The following is a 16,275-nucleotide window of genomic DNA, read 5'->3' on the forward strand; positions in this document are numbered from 1 at the left end:
CGTAAACTTAATAATTAATAATTAATAAGTGTCGCAGTAGCAGCTGGGACAGGTGTTAATCATTTAAAGACAACAAACACATGTGCATGCTCATTCACATGATTTATACAGCCTGTTTTCCTCCTGTAGACCTGAGGAAGGATTGCTCCTGAGAAACCTGTTCACTGTGTTATCGCTGTGTTCACAGACTGGAGTCCAAACATCAGAGATCAGTTTTATTCTCGTGTAAAGTGTCATGTGACCCTTCAGATCTGAGTCACTGCAGCTCCCTGCACTTTGGTACCTCTCAGTCTTCACGGTTTTGTCTGCAGGCTTAAATTACCTCCAAAAACCCAAACGCGTGTTCTAATGTCACAGCCTCCCCTCCAGCAGGTGGCGACACACACACGCCGTTTGTGCTCCTCGGTCAAAACTACAGAAGAGGAAAACAATAATGATGCGGACACAAAGAGATTTTTGCAGATTTTTGGTGAGCTTGTAAAACGAGCGAGAGGCTGCAGCTTCAACCGGAGAAGCGACTCTTCTCCTCCTCCTTCTCCTTCTTCTTCTGTGAATTCACAGCAGCTGCAGCAGCTCATGGTGAGTCCGGGTTTGTTTGTCACGTTGTACTGATGGAGGAGAAGAGAGGAGCAGCTCTCTTTTTCTCCATCCTGCAGCCTAAACGCGGCTAAAATCTGCAGAAAAGTAAACGGAGTCTGGTCGGAGCGGAGCAGCAGAGGCGTGAGGAGAGCTCTGCTTCTGCAGGAGGTTAAAGCTGGTGATCAGGGAGGACTGGAGATGCTGTCACGTGGTTCGTGCAGGCTGCATGTGGAGAAATCAGCTGTTAAATCACTGCACGGTGGCGGGTTTCAGGTGTCACCAGGCGGGTTTTTTAAAGGACACTTTAGTGGTTTTAATGCAGGCTCGTCTGTTTCACATGCTTCTGTTTTCCTTTACCTTGCAGTTACTTCCGACAATCAATTCATGATGCAAATAAAGAGGTAAAATGAGTAACACACCACACTTTCAGTCTGATGTCGTTGTGTGCAGTCTTTGCTTCTGCACACCTTTGGTGGCTCGGACAGGGAAATATTAGTTATTAATGTTAAACAGACAGTGATGTCTTAATTGATGTGAATGAATTTGTGTGGATCCTGTAGACCAATGTAATACAGACTTAGTGCGATAACAGACTGCGCCTTGTTTTTGTGGATATTGTTGAGTTATAAACAGATCGAATGAGCCTCCGGGTCCTGGTTTTGTGTCTGGACTTTGGTCTCTGGGGTTTAATCCAGGTGTTAGAGTATAGATCAAATGTATTAAATAAAACTGTTCTTAGACCTGAAACTGGTCTGATGAGATCTAGATTTTTTACATTTTCCAAATAAAAGCCGCTCCACAGTCTCAGTAGTAATCTAGTCCAGGGATCCGCAGGTCTCAGAGGAGTATTTTTTAGGTCCTGAACCGGGTCTGGAGTTTCCTGTCACGTTTCTTCTGAATCCAGGTTCCTCAGGGGGAGTGGGTTTCTAGCTGCTCAGCAGTGCCGCTGTTCTGAGAAATCGTCCTACACGTATTATAATTTGACAGCGACTTTTGACTAATCCAAACCATAACCATAATAAGTGTTCACAATGGGTTAAAAATTATGTAAATTTGGGAGTTGTGTTACGCGAATGCGCAGAAACAACGGGTAGGATGATTTGTGAGGTAGGATAGATTCCCAGTCCCCCGAAAACGATGTACTGGGAGTTCAATGTTCTCACTGGCTTTAGTGAGCCTTGAACCCCGGTTAGCTATCGAGCTGGTGGGTAGCAGACGTCTCCGAAAACGTCGGGGCGCTTTTACAAATATATGATGTCTTGATAAACCGAGCAGATATTTGAAGTTTACACAGCTACATTCTCGCCTGAAAATATTTTAAATGTTTATTTTGTGACCCAGACAGAGTAATATGAGTAATATTAAAACTAAGTAGCTGCCGCCATTGTTGGAAACTGGAATTGGCTGGGCCGCGCTAGGAATTCTGGGATAGGTTGGGCCACGATGGATACACCCGACCCATCCTTCAAATCTGGGGAAATGAAGGATGCATTTGTCGGCCGCGTTTGGAGGAGTCTTCGAATTTGGACAGCCTTCGTCGCTGTGACAGAATCGGCCTACAAATGGGGCCCCTGAATTTCTTCTTCTTCAGAGTTTAACGGCAGCTGGCATCCTTGTATATGCAGTGCTGCCATCTTCTGTTTCAGTCCGTTATTACACTTAAATCCTGCTGCTTATTCCTGCGTCTTTCAGGATCTTACAAAGCTTCAAACGTCGAGTCGTCTATTAAATTAGTCGTTGACAATTTTGATAGTCGACGTAATCGTGACTAGTCGACTAATCGTGGCAGCCCTACTTAGCATTATTTTAGTGAAATATCCAAGGCCTTCCCTGGATGGGAGCATTTGATGCTCTAAAACTTGTGTATACCTTTCTGCACTCATGGTTACAGATGTGCAAGTGTTCAATTCCAAAGGCACTAATGGACTCCTGTACCCTCAGAGGCTTTTGAACTGAGTGCTGATAACAGGCTGGATGGTCCCGCTCCTCCTTAGTCCGAGGGACATGGCGTCCATATTTTCCAGAAATAATTTAAAATGTTGATACTGCTGACCTCAGATCAGTTTTTCCACTGTCTCAGTCCAGCTTTGGCTCAGAGATTTGTGGGTCTGAACATCACAGGCATCCAATTTTTGGCCTTGTCCACTGCACACAGAGATTTCTTCAGATTATCTGATGATATTACGGACTGCAGATGATGGAATATTTATGTTGAGCAGCATTATTCTGAAAGTGTAACTCTGAAGAGTGAAACGCGGCCCCTCTGCGAGGCTCTTTTTATACCCAAACATGTCACTGACATGTTCCCAGTTAAATCTGACTGGTTGCAAAATGTTCAGAATATTAGATGAAATAGTAAAATGTCTCAGTCTAAACAGTTTATTCACTGTTGTGAATAAAATCTGGGTTTATGATATTTCTAAGTCATTGCATTCTGTTTTTATTTACATTTCACTTTTTAGGGTTTGTAGCTGCTACAGACAACCCAGTGGTATGAGTGTTACAGGAAAAGCACTGTACTGTAATATAGTATTAAAAGGGCTAAAGGATGTGGGTACTTTGGTCAGTAGGGCTGGAAAATATGTCTTATATTAATAAAGTTTAGCCTGTTTGAAGCCAAAAAAGACTCTGGATAATCTGCTCAGGTAAGCACAACACAGAGCAGTCTGCTGGTGCCACACACAGCTCTGCAGGCTGCGATGCTCTGAGGGGGGCACCGTCAGAATAATGTGGACCAACCAGTAACGTGGGCTACTCCAGTTTGTGTTGGTGCTGGTCTTTCGCGATGAACACAGAAGACGAATCCTCTTTGTAGTAAAACCGAGTGAGATCTCTGATGATGAACTCTTCTCAGGTTTGTGTGTTTCTTGTTTGTTTGTCAGTCTGAAGAGGCTGCAGGAGCAGAGCGAGCCCCGGATGAGGAGGAGGGGGAGGAAGGGGAGGAAGGGGAGGAGGGGGGAGGAAGAGGAGGAAAAGTGGAGGGAGGTGAAGAAGGTGACGGAGGAGGAGGACGGGGCAGATTTCCCATGGACACCATGAGCGCTCCGGTTTACTGTGTCTGCAGGAAACCAGATATCAACTGCTTCATGATGTAACACACTTTATTTATTTATCTGTAAACAATAAACAAACAAACACAGCTGTTAACCCTAACCTGTCTGTCTGTGTGTCCGTCAGAGGGTGCGACAGCTGCACGGAGTGGTTTCATGGAGACTGTATTGGAGTTTCGGAGAAGGCAGCCAAAGCCATCAGAGTGTGGTACTGCCCGCCCTGCAGAAGTCAGTGTCCCTCCTCTCTGAGCTGGAAGAAAACATAATGTGTATTAGTCCACTGATAAAAATAGACCTCTGAATATTTGCTTTAAGACTGAATTCATTTACAGAAATCCTCTTTAAACTAGCTTAAAGGGGATTTTTTATAGTTTTTCTCATTTTGTGTCATATATACACTGCTCAAAGGTTTAGCATCAAACCTCTGGGATATGGATGTGGTCACTTAAGGAGCAGAAGAGGTCGTGAATCAGTTTCAGCTGCTCTGGTGTTAATCAGAATCAGAGAGACTTTATTTATCCCCAAGGGGCAACTAAGAAACTAATGAAACTAACAACAGGTGTACTAGAGGAGCTATCGTTTGTTCCGTGGTGTCCCAAAATAAACAGTTTATGGCAATGTTTTTTAATCGTTTTGATGGTCACTGTAGAATTTCTTAAAGTTCTCTCTTTCTCTTATATTTTCATATAACCACACTACAGACGGACAAGCGACTGTTTTTATGCGTTGTCGTTACCAACAACGATGGCTCTGCCATCCGCTTGTTTATTTTCCACATAGACCTTTCACAATAAAGCTGAAGATCCTGTTGAGATTTTTCAAAATAAACTGAATCATGTGAAATAGTATGCAGAGTGTTTACAGATGAGACGCTAAAAAGAGCCGTCATGTGCTAAAAAATAAACCTTAGAACAGGCTTTCCCCGCAGCACGAGTAATAAATACTCACAAAGAAAACTTGACTCCAGGCACACGACGCCCAGCTGAAAACTCTTCACGCAAGTCGAGTTGCCCAGTTCACAGAATTTACAGAAAATGTAAAATTTTTGTGATAAATCTCGTTGTTGGGACAATAAATGTCTTATATTGGGATATGAGATTTTGGTCGTATCGCACAGCCCTAATCTGGACCCTACAGAAGTTGCACATTTAATACGTGCCATTGCCAGAAGGTCTGCTGTGACTCCCAGCACAGTCTCAGGAGCATGGAGGAGATTCCAGGAGACTTACAGTGACTCTCAGAGAGCTGGATAGGGACTAGAAACCCATCAGCAGCACCGGTATCTGCTCCTTTGTGCACGGAGGAACAGGATGGGCACTGTCAGAGCTACAAAATGACTTCCTGTAGAGCACTGGTGTCAATGTCTGAGGCTCCTGCACTCACTGCTTATCAGTGATGGTCTGTGGAGTCTTATCCATGGAGGGATGCACAGACCTCTACAGGCCATTAAATCCTTGGACCCACTGTCAGACCCTACAGTGGTGCAGGGGATCCTGGGTTCCTCTTACTGCACGACAATGCCCAACCTCATGTGGTGAGAGCATGCAGGCAGCTCCAGGAGGATGAATGAATTGATACCATTGACTGTCCCTATATTTGACTGACATAAATCCATTAGGACACCTCTGGGACATCATGCTTCTGCCCATCTGCCAGGTTGCACTTCAGACTGTCCAGGAGATCAGTGATGTCCGGGTCCAGATCTGAGAGGACACCCCCCCCCCCCCCCCCCCAATCCTTTTTTTTCCTTACACATTACCCAGTTTTATCAGATATCCAGCACCATAATTTTTTCTCCCATTGACATCTGTTGTGTCTCCTATGACTTTTTTGTGCAGTGTATTTGAGATGGCCAATGTTCCACAGATGAGAAAAACTGGTTTGTACAGGACAAGCTGATCAAAAGAGCCACTTTAACGTGAAGGAGGTTTTTAAACTATAAATCCTGTAATGTTTCTCTAGTCTCAGAATAAAAACCTCGAGCTGTTGAAGAGCACAGTTGGTCCTCTTCAGGTGTTAAAGCTGTGATCTGTGCGTTGTGTTGTCTGCAGACAGAGACTCTTCGCTGGAGATTAAATACCGTCAGAAGAAGATGAAGGAGGAGAGAGAGTCGGAACCGGAGAGAGATGATAAAACTGATGGAGATGGAAGCTCCACCCCCCAGCAGAAGACTGACAAGAGGCGGGGCTCACAGGTACCCAAGAGATCACATGACACAGTTCAGCCAGCACTTTAACTGCTCAGGCTGGGGTTAGGCTGACTTACACCTCAGAGGGTCAAACTAACTTTTACCTGCTACTAGTTAAAGTATCTTAACCTTCAACTTCTTCCTTTCCGTATCCATCAGCTGACAATTTTAGCTGCTCTTACATATGAATTTTCAAACTTTTAAGTCCTTTAAGTGCTTAGGTTGAAGCTCCAGCCACAATCCGGGTTTTCGCGGGAGACTTGGAGTGTCGATGCCGTTCATACCGCTTCGGTTTCCTTGTTCGTTTTTCCAGATCAAGCGTTCGGCGAGGATGTGTGGAGAGTGTGACGCCTGCCTGAGGACGGAGGACTGCGCTCAGTGCGACTTCTGTAAAGACATGAAGAAGTTTGGAGGCCCGAACAAAATCAGACAGAAGTGCCGGCTCCGGCAGTGTGAGGTCCGAGCCCGGGTACGTGAATAAACCTCATTGTCATACAGTGAAAATGTGCGAGTGGAGGGAAATAAAAATCCCTGAAACTGAGGCAGACAGTGTGATCGATTTGTGTACGTGTGTGTGTGCGCGCTTTGTTTTACACTTACACATGTCATGTCTTCACAGCGCTACAGCCGGTGCTCATACATGAGAAAATTTAACAGTCAAAACCACAGCAGGTCACCAGTAGACAGTTTCATTACATTTTTTTGTCTAATTGCAGAATACTAATAACATAGCTGGTTACTTTCTTATGAAGGGCCACAAGTGCCAAAATGACTTAAAGAACTCCATCATTAACCCTTTGAAGCCGGTCAGAGTGGGCACGCTCTTTTTTGTGTAACTATTTTTAAATCCCGGTAGCACTGCAACCGCATAAGCTAGCGCAATAATTTTTTTTGCATATGAAACCGGAGGAGTTGTACTTACATCTTATGCCATCAGCTTGTCCTCGGTCACGGTTTCCTTCCACATAAAGTTTTGCAAAAATTGCATAAAAAGCGCTTGCAGCAACAAAAACATAATATTCCAGAAACACGATTTGCCGATCCGATCAGCTGTTCGTAACACTTCCCACATTGAAACAGACGTCAGCGTGAATGATCGCATGTCCACCATTTCCTGCCCGAAACCAGAAGTGACGTCATTTTCGCGGAAAATTTAGTTTTTTACTTGTAGGCCTTAAGAGCCTATACTGGTGTTTTTATAAGTCATGTTTGACTTTATGCTTTTCTGAATAGTTTCTGGGATGCTTAGAACTCGAATTGCACAGCTGGAAATAGTTTATTTTGATGCACCTGCTGTTTTCTTTGCAAATTTGCATCATAGGATTGTTTTTCATTTTTCCTGCAGTGTATATAAAAATTGGTGTATCTCAAAAATAAAACTATGAAGACACTCAAAATAAATTTCCTGTTGTAAACTATTTTTTGCAACTTTTTTGTATTTAAAGTTTTGAGGGATAAACCTCTTAAATTTCTCCAAGTAGAAATATATGTAAAAAAAAAACAAAAACGATTTTAAATTTTTTTGTAGTTTATTGCACTTTTTTGCAATTAATGTAGTTACTATGGACTTAATGCATACATATTATTAAAATATGGGCTATAACAGTTGTATTGATGTATAGCAACTTGAAATGCTCCCAAAAATGGCACTACAGCATGTAAAAATATAAAGTAAGCTCTGGCGGACTTGGTTCTATGGTAGGTCTTAAAGGGTTAACTAACTTATTAAATGTATCATATATTAAGTAAATATATACATAATTCATTCAATTTTAATTTGTTACTTTTAAATATTCTATTTATGAACCGTCTTTATCATAATTAATAGCAGGTCTAATTAATATAATTTATTATAATAATGCAACCAACCTCTTACTCAATGTGCACTACCAAAGATTACATTGTACCTTATATTGCACCTGCTCCTTTGCAATGCACCTTACAGCATATATAACTTGTATACAGGTGTATATATCTATGTATCTTTTATCTTTTATTCTAAAGCAATTTTAATGTAAAAAAATCTACATACTGCTAATGGAGAGACGCCGAACTGCCTTTCATTGTTCTTGTCTTCTTCTTCTTATCTTCTTATTATCTTATCTTATCATTTAATAAATTATTAGATTTTTATTTCCAATTAAAATTAATTAAATACATATTTAATTAATTATGTATTTATCTAAGTAATTGCTGTCACAATTAATCAGTTAATTAATATTTTTAATTGTCATTAATTATTGACATATTTAATTAATTATTTACTGATGTATTTGATTAATTCATTTTGGCACTCTTGGCCCACCACAGTAAATACATTACTGCAGCCTGACTGGGACTGATGAATCGTCATGTTGCTGAGCTTTGGCTGCACGCAGTCTTGGCAGCAGCGATCCTTCATATTTGCTTTTGTAAATGAGTGAGTCAGGCCGTAAACACTGACCAGCACAGGGTAGCAGAGGAATGACACATTTAAAAGAGGTTCAAGAGTTCAAGGTACACTGTATAACTGAAACTGTAAAGTCAGGGCAAAAGCTTTAGCCTTGCAAATCTTTGTAAATGATTTCATGGTTTCAAGAACTTTTTAAAGCGTCTTTTTTTCAGGTTCAAGTTGTGGTAGGAAATTGATCCAGTTCTTTTTTTAAGACTTGAGGGAGAAAAAGACAAAAAATGTTGGAGACTTTCAGTCAAACTACAGACACAGGTAGTTCAGCTGCAAGCTGGGTGTTTATTTAACCCAGGCGATCACAAAGTCACATTAAAACAACAAAGGAAGGAAAAAGTCGAGGTTAGCAAATAGCTGTGTCCATAAAGAAGGTCAGCTGAACAGAGCACTGCTCAGAAAAAGATAACAAAAGAAGAACTGGTCTAACCAGAAGAGCGAGGACTGAACGCAGCAAAGGAACGCCTGTTAAACACAAAGGGGAAAAACCACAGAGACAATAACTAAACTCGGTACACAGATCCCCCACCCCCCGTGCTGTCACAGCGAGTGGTTTGGTCCATTTGCTACCCCTCTGCATTTTAACCAGCTCCACCCTCTATTTCCTGTTTTGTTCAACCAGGAAGGACTGGAGCAGCACACAGGTAACTCTGACAAAAGGTAGTTAATGCTGGTTATTTAAATCAATGACAGAACAAATCAAATATGCACATCAGAGTTTTGTAGTTTCCTAAAATGTTAATCAAACAGGTGAAATGTATACTGCAGCACTTTGGTAACTGCTAGAAAAGTTCCCTTTAAATGTGGAAATGATGCAGCAGAATTCATCTTTGATTTCCATGTTGCATCTAGTTAGAGGATGAATATTACAGAATTTTTATTTCACATAAATGGTTCGTATTTCCTGGTTTTTCTGTTGTTGGGCTTCTTTGCTTTAGGGGTGATGGATCTACAATCTTATAGTCACTGTAGATCTGAGGATTCATTCTGGAGCAGGTGGGCAAATCATTTTCCCAAGTGGCCACATGAGAAACCAGAGAATTTCAAAGATATGCAAAGTTGTTGCTGTTTTTCCTGTAGTTTAATTATTTCATCTGCAGATTTTCAGGTTTTTTCTGTTCTTCGGGGAGAGAACTCTAGCCTTTTTAAGCTTGACCAGTTGATTTCAAAGTTTGGTTCAATGTCTGAGCTGGGAATGCAAAGCACGGCAGACAGGTGACTGTTGCTGAGAGCATCTGTATCAGGATTTGTTAAGCTTCCTCAGTGAAAATGTTTGTTTACATTTAAAGGTGGATCTTAGCTTTAAGAGAGCTAACATCTTCTGAGTATGTGTCCTTATGTGTGCAAAGTTCTCCTCTTTGAGAGAAGAATAAAAATCTGACTTGAAGTGCTCTGCTAGCAGCGAATCAGACTGCAGGTCACTGAGTTCACTGGATGCATGATCAACACTGCAGCTGAGGACAATTCACTCGTAACTGTTTTGAAGTCTTCAGATTGCCTTGAAAACTCATCATGCAGGACTCCTAACATACATGAGTACCATCTGAAGCGATAAGCTGATGTTATGGCTTCTTTCACTGTTGGCATGTCTCTGATGAGAAACTTTTTTTTATGAAAGCCTTCATCGGCCTGTACATTGTATGTGTGCTTACAGTGCTGTATTTAGTCCATTCATGCATACATGTCAACAGCAAATTCAAGATCTGCCTTATGTTCTGTGTCTGAGAGCTCTGGAGTGTCCTTTCTTTTCACAAAACCCTCTTTTTTGCCCTTTGCCCAGGCTGAGCCACCTGATAGCGATGCGGTAGCTTATATCACTATGTTTAGCCTTATGCTGCTCTAAAAGTGCAACTGCCTGTCTGTGGTTCAGTGCGCCTGCCCTGATGTAGTTAACTATTTTGGTTAACACATTAGCAGCATGGTTAATTTTTAGTGCTGGTTACTCAACACCTGCTGGTGTGTACTGCACTGCAGAAATGCCAATTTCAGTCACTCTGTCTCGCATCCACACCTTCCAGCTTGTTCCATTTCAGCCTATCCAAGCGTGTAGTTACCTGTGTGGGAAAAAACACTCCCTGTCAGAGTTCCTGTCGAGTCACGTATCTCATAAACGTCCAGTGCATTTACAGCAAAGCTGCATTTGCTTGCATACACTAACATAAATTCTTTTTTTTTTGCCTTCAAAATAAAAGCACCAAAGTTGTGTTATAGTTTCCCACAAAACTGTAAAAAAAAAAAAAAATCATTAAGGCATTATCTAATGGAGAGTTGATCAAAGACTGTTTGGTGGTTTAAATGGCACAAACTACATGATTATTTAATTATTTAAAATTTGAATCCCATTTCCCTTTGATGGCACACGTGGCTGCTGGTCCATACGATGCCCGGGTCTGATCTAGGAGCAGATCTCTGCACTTGGCAGTCATCTCAAAATCCCTCTGGGCATTTATTTGAACAGTTCTCTTGAAGAATTATATAAATTAACTTTAATTTCACAAGTAACCTGGATTTTTTTTTTTAAAGCTTCTATAAAATCATTATTCAAACCTGATTTTAAAGAAGCTGCTAAAAGTTTTCCGACTTTGACCCTGAAATGCATTCTTCTCCCACCATCTTTGCTGTTACACAGTTCTCCTATAGTTTTCAGATTCTTTGAGTAAAACATTAAAGCGCTTTGATTCGTCAGTAAGATGAAAAGAGTTACACATTGACATCAGTCCGTGTATCGATTACAACTGTGAGATTAAAGTTCTGGATCTTTGTCTCTGGTTACCGTAGCGATGGGGCTTTTTAGAGTGGAGGATGGTTGTTTCCCGCTCCATACTTTTGTTCTAGCTTTAGACGTTTCTCGCATGACATCATGCATGTAATGTTTGTGAGTGGTCCAACATGTTGGACTTGATACAAGCACTCATAGCAAGGGAAAAATGTGTATTCTTAGACTGGTTGGCAAGTGATTCCTGGGCTTTGAGTAGTCGGTAAGAAAAATACTTTATAAATACAGGTATATATGACAAGAAAGGCATAATGTGTCACCTTTAACAAGGGATTCAAATTGATGGTGAACTGCTAACTCGTTCTGATTGTTAAAGATGTCCGTTAGACAGATGTCCGTTATTGCTGTGCTAATGATGCTGTTTACTCTGCATATGTTCTCTGAGCAGAAGATGCTTCGGGTCAAGGATGAGGAGATGAGTCGCAGCGGTGCCAAGGGGCGGAGCCTGTCGAGAAAAGGGCCGGGGCATCACACTGAAGAGGAGGAAGATGACGAGGAGGAGGGTTTCAGTGAGAGTGAGCTGGAGCTGTACGAGCAATACAAAGCTGCCGGATACAGAGACCTGGTCAGTGTGTGCAGGTGTTTCCAACCAATCAGCTGCCAGGCAGGCACTTTCTGTGTGCGTGACACGTCTTCTTGTTGCAGGTGTGGCACAGTGAAGAGGATGATGCTCAGTCCGACTCTCTGAGGAAGAAGGCGGTGAAGGTGAAACACGTGAAGAGACACGAGAAGAAGCCGGAGAAGAAGGTGAGAGCGGTTAGATCACCTGACCACAGATGTCACTTATGATGTCACTAACACACCCGTCCTCGTGCAGAAGTCCGTGTCTGTTCCTAAAGAGGAGGCAAAGCCTCGGCGCCACAAAGTGAAGCAGCGTCACAGAGAGCGTGTGCGGCACAGTGAGCGAGCGGGAGAGGGTGGAGTAAAAGAAGTAGGCGGAGCTTTGAGGCAGTGTCTGGGTCCAGGATGCATCGAGCCGGCGAGGGCCAACTCCAAATACTGCTCCGAGGAGTGCGGCATGAAGCTCGCCGCCAAGTGAGTCTGAGATCATCTAAATGTTCATGTGAACACGACACGGCTGACACGGCAAGCCCGCCAGAGAATTCAGCAGTTTCTAAATTCAGCAGTTCTATGCTGAAGTTAGAAAGCTTGTATCAAGTCAGCTACCATATCTAATTGGACCGTTGAGTCCATTAACCCTTTTTACACGTGAAAAAAGAAGTGCATACTATTTGTTCCAAACACAAACTGGCAGGTTATTTCTGAAATACAAAACTTTGGTCATCTTTCCAGAGGTGAAACACGTCCATTGCCGCCATTGATTGTTTTTTTTCTGGTCAGTCACTTTGCTGTGCAGCAGCTCTGAGAAGGTGAGAGGACTTGCCTAATGTGAATTTGACTGGCTTCCCATTCTTCTCACACAGTTTCTAACAGCATCCAGCTCAGCTGCTTAGCATAGATCTGACTATTCGAGAGCATATTATGCTCACCGCTTTGGTTTTGGTGGTGATATCGTCACAGATACCGCTGTAGTAAATGATAGGTGTTGCTATTCAGAGAAAACCTCTGCATCATCCCTGATTGAAGAGAAGTTAAACCAAAAGGGAAGAAACTGCCACGATTTTTTTCTCCAAGGTTTTCTCCAGAGTTTCATGAAGCTGTTGCAGCATCTCCTTGCTGTATAATCCGATATTCTGTGCTTCTGCAGGTAAAAAAGATTGGTGGTAAAAACCGCCAAAATTGTGCACGACCACCCGAGATGGCACCAAAATGTGATTTGTGCCAGCACTTCTAGTGCTGTGTATTAGGTGCCGTGTACACCTTATTACTGTGTACTCTGGGGTTTCACCCAGGACCTCAAACTTATGCAGAAAGCAAACATGACATTGTCTGTTAACTTGGTGTAATTTGGTTTCTCAGAACCAGTACATGTTTCTGAAATCTGTTGGTTCTTTGACGCCTCGTCTCTGTCTCTCAGTCGCATCTATGAGATCCTGCCTCAGAGGATCCAGCAGTGGCAGCAGAGTCCCTGCATTGCCGAGGAGATTGGACGCAGACAGCTGGAGCGGATCAGGAAAGAGCAGCAGGCGGCGAGGATGCGTCTCACGCTGATGGAGAAACGCTTCCATGAGCTAGAAGGCATCATCGCCAATGCCAAACTTCAGCAAGTCCAACAGCACGAGGAGGTCTGTGGCAACCGCAGCCACCCAGTGCACTCCGCTGTTAGTGTGATCAGCTGTTAGTTAGTCTCCTCTCTCTGTTTGTCTCTGCAGGTGACTGAGGGTGACGGTGACGACACAGACTTTCAGATCTTCTGTGTTTCCTGCAGTCACCCCGTCAATCCGAAGGTGGCTCTGCGTCATATGGAGCGATGCTACGCTAAGGTTAGCTTAAAGAAACAGGAAGTGTGTCCACCTGGGGTCTGTACTGGATATGAATTACAGCTGCCTTAATGAGGTGATCAAACAGGAAATTAATAACAGCGATGTGGGAACAAAGGCCACAATAAACCAGTGAAATTCAGTGACAGCTGGAAAAATGACCTTTAGCAAATTCACCCAATGCTGCTGTTCAAATCTTCTGTTTAAAAGAGCTACTCATCTGGAGTTTAATAATAAATGAGGATAATAAGTTCTCCCTAAAAGATTATTGATGCAACCTAGCACCCCTGAGGTCCTCCACTTTTAACACCATTGGTCTAAGTCTGCACATGAAGTCAGAATATTAGCAGGCATATGGTGGTTATGGCACAGCAGCTAGTTTTACATCCCCTGGCATGACAGTCAGCTGTTCTGAGGTAAATTGTGGGTAATGTAGGCACCAAGGAAAACTGTTTAATCTGATCTTTCTGTTTCTTTGTCCGACAGTATGAGAGTCAAACATCGTTTGGTTCCATGTATCCAACACGCATAGAGGGGTAAGACCGTGCACCTGTCCGTCCCTCGTGTCTTTACCCGTTCCTCTGTTTGTGTCTCATCTCTCTCTGTCTCTCTCAGAGCCACCAGGTTATTCTGCGATGTCTACAACCCTCAAAGTAAGACGTACTGTAAGCGGCTGCAGGTTTTATGTCCTGAACACTCCAGAGATCCAAAGGTTTGTTTATGTCTACAGAAAACAACTTATGACTCGATCAAGGCTTTAATCCGCTGCTCTTTTCCTCCCTTTCTTAAACTCAATGAAGAACTTTTTTTTATTTTAGCAAATGTCTGTGGGGCTCTAAAATATTATGTTGGTGTGCTCTTACATAACTTGTCAGCTGTGGATATTTAAAACATGTCTCTGTTCAGGTTAACTTACTGTCTCAAGTCTTTAAAGGACATAACATCAGAAATTGGATGCTGCACAGTTTTAATGTGGCATGTGGTCCTGAGTCTGGACTCAGAGTCTGGAGAAGAGTACAAAGTCAGGATTGGTTGGTCCTGGCTTTGGGCTCAGAGACTCAGATGTTCCTGACGCTTTATTGACTCTGGAGTCTTTGGTCCTGACTCTGGAGACAGTCAGGCAGAGTCTGGTTCTGACTCTGAGCTAGCTGATCCCGACTCTGGTCCTGACTCTGGACTAGCTGGTGCTGACTCTGGTCCTGGCTCTGGACTCAAAGTCAGGCAGACATTTTCCTGATTCTTTGTTATTGACTTCCTGTTGCAGGTCCCAGCAGACGAGGTGTGCGGATGTCCTCTGGTCAAAGATGTGTTTGAGCCAACCGGCGAGTTCTGTCGGGTGTCTAAGAGGAAGTGCAACAAGCATTACTGCTGGGAGAAACTTCGCCGGGCCGAAGTCGACCTGGAGAGAGTCCGAGTGGTATCTCTATTCATACAAACTTTATTTAGTGCCTCGTCATTAACATTAAGACACACCTGGACTTTTCTAACTCTCTCTTTGTCTCTGTCAGTGGTATAAACTGGACGAGCTGTTCGAGCAGGAGAGGAATCTGAGGACCGCCATGACCAACCGAGCCGGTTTATTGGCTCTGATGTTGCACCAGACCATCCAGCACGACCCAATCACCACTGACCTGCGCTCTGCCAAGGACAGGTAGACAGGTGACGTCAGGCAGACGTTTTCCTGGATGAGTTTAACGCTCGTTTGCAGTTTTATTGTGGAAATTTGTGGGAAGGTGAGTCAGAGCAATGTTTCATTCACAAGTGAACAAAAAACAAGAGAGATTTGATTCTGACTCCAGCCTCATTCAAACTCAGACCTCATCTGATTTTAGGAAGTCAAACCGTTTTTATATTTCATATTCACACTACAAATGTAGGAAACCTGAGCTCATGGATGGACACTCAACTAAACCTTCTGCTTAGGTAACGCTGCCATGAAAGCTGGATCTCAGCTTAGCTTTGTGGGCAGTTGTATCCTCACTGTTAGTTTTAATAAGCTGGGGATGACTGGACACACAAATATGATCACATTTGATCCTGAATGAGCCATGATGTCTACATGAGGTGCTTATGTGTCCTCCTCGTCCTGGAAAGCTGCTCTCATTCAGTTTAACCTACAAGTATTATACTACCCACATCCGACCAATCTGAAATGTGGCTGTGCTTTGGAAATGTGTCTTAAGGTTGATGATGAAACACTACATGTTCACTAAAGATGCACACATTTTATAAATCTCTAAGTCATCTTGTTACAACTCATTCCTCCTGGTTTCTTTTTACAATGTGAGCCTGTTGCAGTTCAAATAAAAATTGTGTAAATATCAGTTTAAACTTTCCCCCATAGGATCATCAAAAAAAGTAAGCATAGAAGAAAAAAAATCAAATGCTAGCCAAAAAAAAGATAGATTCTGTGACTTGATTGGCTCTTGTTTCAGTCTAAGTGAATAAACAGCCAATCGGGTAAGCATAGGAAATAAATTTTAAGCACAAAGAGCTGAAGTCAAGTGAAATTAATTAATTAAATAAATAAAAAGAAATGTCCTGATAAAGAACTCTTGGTTGTATATTGATAAAAGTCAAACTTTTCTGTGTGACTTTAATTTCCCTCTGAGAGGAAACCCTTCATTTCGATCTCGATGTCTCGTTTTTTTATATCTGTTTTTATCCAAAGTGTTATCATTATGTTGTTGTTTGTTCAAAATGTTTCAATAAAGTTTGATATCTCATTATTTGTGCTGATTTTGAGCTTTTCTGTTCTCAGAGTGAATGCCACTGCATCACAACATTAAACTGGCTACCCAACATGTTTTTTTTTAATAGACTAATAAAATTTAATATATGCAACATCCATGAGAAAG

At 42.4% G+C, this 16,275-nt stretch overlaps 1 protein-coding gene across 1 annotated transcript; it reads left to right on the plus strand.

Annotated features, from left to right (window-relative positions):
* The first annotated feature begins 333 nt into the window (after positions 1–333).
* Positions 334–16,122, plus strand: cxxc1a (CXXC finger protein 1a). The gene is made up of 14 exons (XM_080899890.1): positions 334–579; positions 3,462–3,670; positions 3,757–3,857; positions 5,681–5,823; positions 6,131–6,286; positions 11,425–11,601; positions 11,682–11,783; positions 11,854–12,071; positions 13,015–13,222; positions 13,310–13,420; positions 13,904–13,953; positions 14,033–14,129; positions 14,682–14,834; positions 14,926–16,122. Exons 1-14 carry the CDS (start codon positions 349–351, stop codon positions 15,070–15,072), a joined length of 2,103 nt encoding a protein of 700 aa, XP_080756016.1. The 5' UTR covers positions 334–348; the 3' UTR covers positions 15,073–16,122.
* The last annotated feature ends 153 nt before the right edge of the window (positions 16,123–16,275 follow it).

The sequence above is a fragment of the Rhamphochromis sp. 'chilingali' genome (assembly GCF_963969265.1).
Source record: "Rhamphochromis sp. 'chilingali' genome assembly, chromosome: 12".
Taxonomy (NCBI): Eukaryota; Metazoa; Chordata; class Actinopteri; order Cichliformes; family Cichlidae; genus Rhamphochromis; species Rhamphochromis sp. 'chilingali'.

Excerpts from the sequence above, each read along its gene's own strand:
- cxxc1a (XM_080899890.1), top strand. The coding sequence starts at position 349 with ATGTCACAGCCTCCCCTCCAGCAGGTGGCGACACACACACGCCGTTTG. Across the intron at positions 3,671-3,756 it reads GATATCAACTGCTTCATGAT|AGGGTGCGACAGCTGCACGG; the intron begins GTAACACACTTT and ends TGTGTCCGTCAG. Across the intron at positions 14,835-14,925 it reads ACCTGGAGAGAGTCCGAGTG|TGGTATAAACTGGACGAGCT; the intron begins GTATCTCTATTC and ends TGTCTCTGTCAG.